General features: G+C 35.5%; 1 protein-coding gene across 1 annotated transcript in view; it reads left to right on the forward strand.

Annotated features, from left to right (window-relative positions):
• The first annotated feature begins 3992 nt into the window (after positions 1–3992).
• The window catches only part of LOC107717401 (coiled-coil domain-containing protein 69-like), an 11986-nt gene continuing 5113 nt past the window's right edge, over positions 3993–10865 (forward strand). Inside the window, exons 1-3 of the mRNA XM_016524134.1 lie at positions 3993–4225; positions 9183–9246; positions 9643–9800. Coding sequence (XP_016379620.1) covers positions 4178–4225; positions 9183–9246; positions 9643–9800 — 270 coding nt within the window. The 5' untranslated portion in view covers positions 3993–4177. The remainder of the gene's footprint in view (positions 4226–9182; positions 9247–9642; positions 9801–10865) is intronic.

Raw genomic sequence — 10865 nt, forward strand, 5'->3', positions numbered from 1 at the left:
TTTTTTAATTTAAATCTAGATTTATTCGCACTGGCCCATGGAAACCTCTGTGAACACACTTGACTTGACTTGGACAAAAAAAAAATAGCGGGGACGAATTTACATTTTATTAAAAAGTGTTTTCGTATTCTACACTCATGGCGCGCACACACATTAGGATAGGTTAGATGCCTGCCTCCGCTGCGAGTCCCTATCAAGCACTTTACAGATTCAACTACTCTCTTATACTTCTCCTGCCTTGCTCTTTGGCCCGCATGCGATGGATGGGACGGGTTCAGGACAGGACCCTGAGGCAGGATTCAAACTCTGGTCACTCATAACCACTACTGTTCCCGTCATGATTTATGCACCAATGTGATTAATGATGAGTGATGCACTAATGTGATGCAGTGGCTAAATGAAGCTGATTCAGTTACTGTTTATAATTATTTATAATTGTTGTTCTTAATAAACAGTCCAATCAATAACAGTTTTCATAAGTTATGTATTATATTTTCCCAGTGAGTCTGTAATGCATTGATTGTTTTCTTATGCTGATATACATTTATTTGGATAATATGTTCATATGCTCAACTGTAAATTATCAGCCAGGTTTGTTCTCCTCCTGTAAACATTGTTTGCATTCCTGATTTTTCAGGCTGTCTTTCAAGAGTTGTACAGCCCACAATCCAGATGTCCAGGTGGAATACCAACCAGAGAAGATTTCCACCGAGAGCAAGACTAGCCATGTTCTTCATTTTTAATGATTGCTGAACCCAGATGTACCATCACTTGTAAAACCTTCCTGACATGTGAAATGTGCTGTTTACTAAAATGCACATATATATACACTTAACTATGAAGTTTAGAACCCTCAGCAGTATGTGAACAGCATAGTGTACTATTATGCATAACAATTTTATTTTTTACAGTTTTAATTAAACCTAATCATTCTCTCAGATGCTTAACTCTCAGTAGGACTTCTATATTTTATGAGGTTTTGCGAGGCCTTGAGGCTCACACCATGCCTGGGGTCAGAGGGGGAGCAGTGGAAAGAATGTTATCTCCTGGCTGACTGAGAGCTTGCGTCTGGTTTTTGTAAGAGCTTTGTGGCACATACTACTCCTGGCTGGCACACTACATGTGTTTACCATGCAGAAAATGATAATAGAGAAATATACACACTAAAAAATGCTGGGTTAAATATAACCCAGCGCTGGGTTAAAAAGGGACAAACCCAGCTATTGGGTTGTTTTGACCCAGCGGTTGGGTTGTTTTGACCCAGCTATTGGGTAGTTTTGACCCAGCAGTTTGGTTCAAAACAACCCAACCGCTGGGTTTGTCCCTTTTTAACCCAGCGCTGGGTTATATTTAACCCAGCATTTTTTAGAGTGTACTATGTGAACATAAACACTGAACTTAAAGCAACTATTATGTGATTTGTACCTTTAAATATCAATTTAAAAACCATTCTGATGGTACAAAGACTTGTAAGAAGGTGAAATGCCAAGCTCACAATTAAACTCACAATTTTAAGAATCTAAGTCAGAATTGTGAGATTAAAAAGTTACAATTGCCTTTTTTATTGATTGATTTATTTATTTTGTATTCTGTGGCAGGAAACAGGCTTCCATAGCTATCCACTGGAATTATGACAGTGATATATTTACAACAGTAAATTCCCCTCACTTAAGTATAGAGGGCTCCAAAGTCACAAAAATATGTAAAATCTACATACACTTGCTTTAAAGGGATAGTTCACCTAAAAAGAAAATCCTGTCATCATTTACTCACCCTCATGTTTTTCCAAACCTGTATTAGTTTCTTTCTTCTGCTGAACATAAAAGAAGATATTTTGAAGAATGTTGGTAACCAAACAGTTGACGGTAGCCATTGACTTTGGTATGGATAAAATACTATGGAAGTCAATGGCTACCATCAACTGTCAACATTAATCAAAATGTCTTCTTTTGTGTTCAACAGAAGATAGAACCTCATACAGGTTTGGAACAACATGAGGGTGAGTAACTAATGATAGATTTTTTTTTATTTTGGGGTGAACTTTCCCTTTAATGTACAAAAATATTCAACCAATTTGTTTCAATGTCATTTTGCTCTTTTTTATTTATTTATTTATTTATTTTTAATCCCCATAGTCACAAAATACAAACCAAAAATCATTATTTTCCAAAAATGGTTTCAAAACCATAGTCAGAATTCACGCAGGAAAGTGTGTCCTGACAAGTGGAAAGGAAAACAGGCTCGATTTATTGTTCTCCCTTCAAACCCTGACCTCATATGACCGTGATAAGTTTGTTAACTTTGGCAAATCCTATGTTAAACCCAAACATACTGTTTTATGCAATTGCTGTGTTTTTGTTCCTGTAGATAAGAGGAGACGGCTCACTTTATTATTGTCACCACTGAGCTGCCGAGACCCTGCAGCTGCCTGTCAATGGAAAGTTTGTCATCACGCACACTTCTCAGCAACAACTGCTCTATCATTTTTATGACAGATTAGAGACCCTACTATAAATAGAGTTTCAACAAAAAGGAAAGTCTCAGATTACCCCGATGATCCAAAGTCGATGTATCATATTAACGCTTAATATATACCAAACGAGAGCCAAGAGGCCAAAGATAGATGCATGTCTGACACACTACTGTATGCACCATATAGAGCAGTGAATGTGATGAGCTCAGATGTGCCGGTTTATGTTTTGTCCTCTGAACATTTGACAATATTTTATGTTACAGTAGGCAGTGACAGAATGCTAGGAAGGTTTAAATATCCATCCTTCTCTCTTTCTAAATTTACACTTAGTGTTTAACTCATTTATTATTAAAATGACATTGGTGATGAAATCATATCTGGCAGCCAGTATAAACCTTGTTAATGTTTACATATTCAGCATGTGCATCCACATACCTCACCGCTGACTATGGATCACTGCTGTTTTGACAGTTTTTCTAAACAGAATTCCTCTACAGCAGCGGGATGATAATATGGCCACTTAAAATACAGTACAACTTACAATTCACTCTGCAGATCTGTGAGCCTCACATTTTTACTCCTCATTCAAACCTGCTGGATAATATGGCCATTTTAGATTCAGAATTCATTTTAATTTGAAGGGAGATGACTGATATTATGCTTAGGGAAAGAAACGTCCGCTAAATTTGCTCATTGCAATGTTTTCCTAGCTAACAGACAGTCTGTTTATCTGTCTGTAAGGCCTATAGCCTATAATTAACCCTCAAATGTCAAAGTTTTTAAAACTTTCCTTTTTAACGTTAACATTATATGAGGTTTTGAACGAAATTAGATATTTAACTGTTACTAATTGTGATATTATGATGCACAGTGTCCGTTACTAACATGAGTTTGAACTACCACGTGACCTGTAAATGGCCTCCTTATGGCATAAGCGTAAATTAAACATTGTCAACGAAAGTGGTTTAGCACCAAATACCCAGGAGATCCAGACACACACACACACACACATAAATAAATAATATCAAATAATATCAATATAATATAATATATTATTATATTAAGTTTTATTAATATAAATTATTAATATAAATCTGGTAAGTATAATATTATATTAAGTATATTAATAAAGTACAAGTATATAAATACAATTTTAAAAGTATACAAACATTTTGAAACACTTCCATTAACGTTTTTTAAATTTACATATTTATATGTTTATACTTTCCATAACTGTAAATAATGTAACTATTTATATGGCTATTTAAAATAAAAAATATGGTGATTTTTTTATTTAATAAAACAATATTTTGTTAACATTTATATAATAAACAATATTAAATTATTTAATAAATAGTTAATTGAGCTCTATTATATTTGGGGACGTACTATTGTATTGAACAAACATTATTATTATTATTATTATTTTGCATTTTAGGAAGCTGCAGTGTGCATCAGTTTACGCAGCTGTGCACAGATTCACCAATTTCCCGCTTGTCTCGGTTTAAATTGTTCATGTAGCCTGCGTTTTTGGAACACCGCCCTGACTCTGCAGTTCCCGCCCCTCTGCTGTCTGCTCCAGTCTCTCAGCCTATTCGAGCGGATCAATGAGAGCTCAGCTCATATTTGAACTGCTGCAGACAGCCAAAAACTTACCATCGACAACGGGCTAGAATAAAGAATAAAGAGGCACAACAGAGGAGCATGGGTTGTCACAACAGCAAAGTTTGTGGCCAGGTCTCCCGGAAAAAGGTAGGTCGTTTTAGAACCTTCTCGGGATGTTCACAAATAATGAGTCACAAAGTTGCAATGAGACTGGCAGCAACGTCAGAGGCGAGAAATGTTGCGGATACAGCACGTGTAAATGTATCTGTATTAAGGGAGCCACTCTTGATTTGTTCTCTCAAATCACTTGTTACTTCCTCTCAAATGCGTTAGTCGATGCGAAAGCTCCCATGTTTAGTTTGTCGACTTGTGAAAGTTTTAATTCGAAACAGATGGCGGGTTCAACAGATGAGGTCTACTGTTGTTTAAAATGTGCTGCTGACATTCATTATGACAAATTAATATCGTGTTATCCTGCATTTATGTTTGATCACTTTGTGCTCGCTTTTAAATTGTTCCGCATTTCGGTCAATGACAAATCAGGATGTACGAGGTGATAAAAAGGTGGAATCTTTTTAAAATGTAGTTTAAATGTAGTTTTTGTTCGTTTTTAGACACTAAACCTCCGTTTTCTTGGTGGTTTCATACATTTTGGAAAACATTTGAACGGTTATCTGACTGTAAATGTTATAATTTAGTGGTTTTTATTCATGTGTTTTGGTACACAGCTTAGTCATTTTTAATTGTTTTTAAGCATGTTTTCAAGATAAATATATTTTAAAAAATAAAATTAACTTTTAGTCATCCCTAAGTTTTTTTTCTTAGGGTTACTCCGTTTGACGAACAAAATGCACGTTTCCATAAATTACATATGTGATATGTAAAAATAATAGTAATAACGAATGGCATTATGTCTGTTTTATTTTGATTGCCAGACTACTTATGGAAACGTATTTTAGATATTTATGGAAACATATATTTTTATTCTTCAAGAGGAGTATTTTAATTGGTCTTTTAAAAAAGATGTATTTTTATGTTTTTACACCACCTTGTTATTTTGAAAACAATCATAGAAGAGGTATATTCGAGCCACTGACTGTGTGAATTGCATTTTTTATGTATTTTTGAATGTATTAAAAGGCGGAAAAAAGTGTTATTTCATTGGTCTATGTTTTTTTTAATATGAATATTTTTATACAGAAATTATTGTTTTATTCTTGAGTATGAAGAAGTTTCCTTAGGGTTACTCTTTTACCTAAAAAAATGCACCTTTTCATTGCACCATTCAAAATATGTGATATTTTTAACTGACCTTTACACACATGCATGAGGGTCTACAGGTGTCTTGTCTGTTGTATGTTGATTGTCAAACTATTTATTTAAATATTTGTTTTTCAAGAATTTCAGCATTTTAATTGTATTTTTCCTACTATCTCTGGACAGTCGCACCACCTAGACATTGAAAACATTCATCATAGAAGACGCATATATAGCTATTTATTTTAATGAATTGTATTTTACTGTTCTTTATTTCATGCATGCATTAAAAGTAAAAAAGTTTAACGCCTTGATGGAAGAACCACTAGAACCTCACTGGCACTTTAAATTTGACATTTAATGTAAATGCACGAGAAAAATCAATGCATTCCTGGGGCCTTCAAGCATACAGGGAAATCTGGCTTTGATAGCAACAGGGTCAAGCTTTCATTAGCCCAGATTGCTGAAGGATTTAGATTCACTGGGCTTAGATGTGACAGACACGGGGTCCACAGTTTCTCACTGCTGGTTTTAATATGACCTATAAACAGCCAGAGTTCATTTGGTCCTGTTAATCACATAGCCATGTGTCAGTATACTTGACATGGACAACTGGAGAAGTGTGAAAAGTCTCTGAAGACCAAACAGAGAAAGCCTCACACTCACTATTACAGCTTCTATTGGAGCTGCATCAAAAGCACATAACCACATGACGGTGAAGTGTAATAAAGCCAAGGTTCATTAAAGTTGCAGAACGTTTGGTTCCCTGCCACAGAGAGCCAGCAAATGCATAATAGTGTTGTTGTGGATTAAACTGAATTATGAGATGGAAGCAGTTCCTGTTCTGGCTTTTTATTACTGATTTATTTTTGGAAAGTTAGCCTAGCTATTAAATTGTTTCACTATTAGAAAGTTGTAGACCTTTAAAATGCTATTCATTGTTTTCAGTCACATGACTGGCGTGGGAGACCTGGAGGGCAAAACATCCATTGAACTACAGCACAAGCCTGTCAATTTTCCATCTGTTTCAAGCCACAAACATTTAAATCACCTCTCAAATGACGAAAAAAAAAGATATGTGAACAGCCTGCAAGTTTTGGGCGCTAGTGATCCATATAAAGCACCTGCTGCAGTATTTTAATATCTAAAAGCAGTGGATAATTCTGTAAAAAAAGAAATCTTAATGTACTGAGTGATATTAAAATATTAAATTCAATATACACCTTACTCATGAGGCAAACTATATATAGGCAAGCGGCTGAGCCCAGAATATGAATGCCTTAATGCATTAAGCATTTTCTTTATAATGGTTTTTAATGGAAAAATGCTTGATGTGCAATGTAGTGAGCCGGATTCATATTCTGGCCACAACTGTTCGTCTGTACATAGTTTATATGATTAGTAAGGTCTATACTGAGTTTGGTCTTTTAATATCGCTGTCTTAGTACATTAGTTCCTAATATAAATCTGGTAAAAATAAGCCCTCTAGGTGGCCATTTCTATACAAGTGCCACGTGAAAACTATGAATATTACATGGGCAGTATGACATAATTTGTTTTTGGTTTCTTTCAAACTGTAGATTGCATGAAGCATAAGTGTCATGTTTTGGTTGGCTTGTGTGCCACACTGACACTTAAACCGCACATGTCTTGTCATTTCTCACTTTTACAGTCTCAAGTGACAGTGAGAATCTCACTAGTTATTAACCAGGATGATTTAACGTGGTTTGACTCTTTTTGTTCTTGAATGAGGGTGTTGGCTTCAACGAATAGTTGAAGAGAAAGGAAACCAGGAGCCATCAAGCCCCAAAAATCATGATGAAAGATGTTCAAAGTCATACTACAACCATGTGACATGCTTTGCATGAGTTAAAAGTGTGAAATTGAACTCCCTGATAGTCTTCATTGCAGCTCTTAAATCTTAATTGTGATTGTGAGCTGTGAAAATTCGTTTTGTGTTGAGAAACACTTCTCTAACCTGAAGTAAACAGGAGATTTCGCTCTCAAAGGAGAGACATTTTGCACTTGCGAGTGTTTTGAGGCCGTATCTCACAGACATTTGGCACGTATGCTTCAAAACATTAAATCACCATCTTCAAAAACGCTCACACTAGAATGGCACATTCTTTACTCCCTGTGGATGTATGAAAGCTTCTTCTTGAATTTCAGTGCTTGTTAAATGTGTGGAGAGCATGCTAATAAACACTAAGGACACTGACAGTAAAACTGACAGTAAAGACATTCATAATGTTACAAAATGTTTCTATTTCAAATAAATGCTGTTCTTTATTTATCAAAAAATTCTGAAGAAAAAAATGTATCACTTTTTCCACAAAAATATTAAAGGGGTCATATGATGCGATTTAAATTTTTCCTTTCTCTTTGGAGTGTTACAAGCTCTTGGTGCATAAAGAAAATCTGTAAAGTTGCAAAGACTAAAGTCTCAAATCCAAAGAGATATTCTTTATAAAAGTTAAGAGTCAGCCACACCTACCTAAAACAGCTCGTTCTAACACGCCCCCACATGTCTACGTCACGATGTAGGAAGATTTGCATAACGCCGCCCAAATGTTCACGCAAAGAAAGAAGGCGTAACTTTTAGTCTCGCTGTAGTATTGTTGTTGCCGCCGCCGCCGTCATGCCGTGAAGGCACTGTGTGTTTCGTTGTGAAAGCGAAACTACTTTGTTTGGCCTTCCAAAAGAGGACGATATCCGCTTCGTCATGCCTGGAGCTGATCCGTGCTGATCGCTGAGGAAATACACGGATCGGCTTTCACCGTGGACGAAACGGAGTCCAGCCCGGGGTCGTCACATGTCCTTCCGGAAAATAATGTGTTTTTTGAACCTTAAACTGCATAAACACATTTCATTACACCAAATACACAAAATAATGTTCTTTTTAGCAGCATCATATGACCCCTTTAAGCCACACAACTCTTTATATAATAAGACCTGTTTCTTGAGCAGCAAATCAGCATATTAGAATGATTTCTGAAAGATCATGTGACACTGAAGATATACATTAAAATAAAAAAGCTATTTAAATATAATACTACTTCACAGTATTATAGTTTTACTGTATTTTTGATCAAATAAATGCAGCCTTGGTGAGCACACGAGAATTCTTTCAAAAAATTCAAATTTTACACATTTTTTTTAATGGTAGTTAATGTGTGGGATTTAAATAGGCCTTCACATTTTGTTCGTCTGTCTGGTTTTTTTTGTGGTTTTTTTTCTTATATATGATCAGTATATAATTGACAGTGACTGTCTGCAATGTAAAAAATGTCAGTTTAGCAATTAAAGGAGATTGACTGTACTAAAGCATAAAAATACCTTCATATATTCACACATATTTAGGAAATATGCTAAGTTCACATACTTGTTTCTCTGAAGAACAATGTTCCAGTTCTACTTTGAAATGTGCGTTCCATGTCGGAATGCCTGTTTTTGTTTTGGTCTGTGTGACACCGCCCACTGCCAGTTTACCCAATAGTATTTCAACACCCCGGGTTGCCAGTTGGTGGAAAACACAGCGTATTGCAGCCATGGAAGCCAGCAAATGAACTGGGTCAGCGATTGCAGATTCAGCCCAGCCTAAAAAGCCTCTGCATCCATCTAAAAACTCTGACCAGAGGAATATTAAAACACTGACAAATCAACTCATCAGCTTACAGCATACAGCTCTTCGTCTTCCAGTGTCAGTTGCAACAAATATCAATTTATAAGACGCGTCTTTGAAATGTTAAAGAGTTGCGCATGTAGATTGAGTTTGTTAGCTAGCTTTGGAATGATTGATCCTGTGTCTGCAATGCAACAAATAAAGCGTTCGTTTCTTTTCTTTCAGAAAAAAAATAGAGCACAAGAAGGTGAGAAGCACATAAAGGACATCAAACTTCAAGATGGAAGTGGTAAGTGGTTTCTCTCGATCATGTCATGTGAACGTGTGCAGATGTTCTTTAGATAAACAAAAACAGAAAATGCATTGTGACAGAGATATTCTGGTCATGGACTATTTCAGAATGTCAACAAAAGCTTTTTGCACTTGTAGATCCTGATGCGTGTGCTACGGTTATTATCTATTAATGTGTGCTTTTCATGCGTGGCTTTTCAATGTCCCACGATTCCATTGTGAAGTGTGTTGTTCTTGGCAGAGCGCAGGGTTTGGTAGCGCTGATGTTGGGCTGCAGGGACCTGTTAATACTCTTGTGTTGCTGGCCGTGGGCGATCCTGGCTTGCGCTCTTGGAGATATTGTTTCAGATGTACCATAGAGTAAACAATGTAGTGTTCAATTGCTCTCCCCCAGGTACACGCTCATCTGAGGAGAATCACTTGGAGGCTTATGAGTGTCAGCTAAAGATACTACATGCAGTTTTGACGGCTTCAGGAGACCAGGAGAGAGACCAGCTCCTCAAGGACCATCCTGGAGACATCTGCACTTTAGTCCACAGCATTATAGAGAAGGTAGAGTTTGAAAGCTCTTCATATTCAAAGCCCTTTCTTTTTGTCCTGACTGGAATACATGTAGCTTCATGTAGGCATTCAAGAGTGACTAGTATTCTGATCCCAGATTATGTCAGCGGGTTCTACATTATGAAGCTGTCAGCGGCAATAAACAAGACATGCTTTTCCATTACAGCATAATTGGGAACAAGGCCGATTCTGTGCGCTGTTGTTCAGGGTTTGGGAACGTGTGCTTTGGTACATCTGTCCTTGTGCTAACCTCTGACCAACAAAGCTAAACCTGTTTGCAGGGAGGGATGTTATTCATTGCCCTGTAAAGGCTGGTTTGTGTGTTTAAACACAGTAGAGCACTGCTTGTTTTAACAAGAGAGAACAAAGATGGGGGGTTTTTTACCTTTCACCAAGTGTTTTTGTAGTCTAGAACTTTGTAGACTAATTTATTATGTAAAATTATTAAGTTAAGCATGCATTTATATAACAATGTAAATGTAAACATTGCATAGAACATTATTTTGTTTTTATAAAAACTATGTATAAATAATGTAACCGATCACTAACAGGAACCATTTTTTCAATAAAAAATGATTTAAAAAAAAAATTTTTTTTTTTTTATTTAGACTTTTATAGTGTTTTTACAAATGAAGACATCCCCAAAAGGAGGTTTTGTCAGTTTTTTTATTATTAGTAGTAGTAGTAGTAGTAGTAGTAGCAGTAGTAATTCTAAAAATTAAAGATCTAGCTCTTGCCATTCTCTAAACATACTTTTGTAAGGTGCACCCTGGGGTGCTTTTTAAGTTCACATGTATGCTGCTAGGCACTGTCCGTTTATGAGAATTCTGTCAGTTTAACAGGTATTCAGATGTATTTTTAATTTTATAATTTATATATTTTTTTATTTTATAAATGTAATTTTTTATTTACTTTATAATTATAATTAATTTTATGAATTAATTATTTACTTATTGTTAATTTATTGCATATTATGTATCTTTTTTTTTTTTTTTTTTTTTTTTTTTTTTTTTCCAATTTTTTTTTTTTTTTTTTTTTTTTTTAATTTTTTCTTTA

This window comes from Sinocyclocheilus rhinocerous, unplaced genomic scaffold (assembly GCF_001515625.1).
Source record: "Sinocyclocheilus rhinocerous isolate Xijiao unplaced genomic scaffold, SAMN03320098_v1.1 scaffold1054, whole genome shotgun sequence".
Classification (NCBI taxonomy): domain Eukaryota; kingdom Metazoa; phylum Chordata; class Actinopteri; order Cypriniformes; family Cyprinidae; genus Sinocyclocheilus; species Sinocyclocheilus rhinocerous.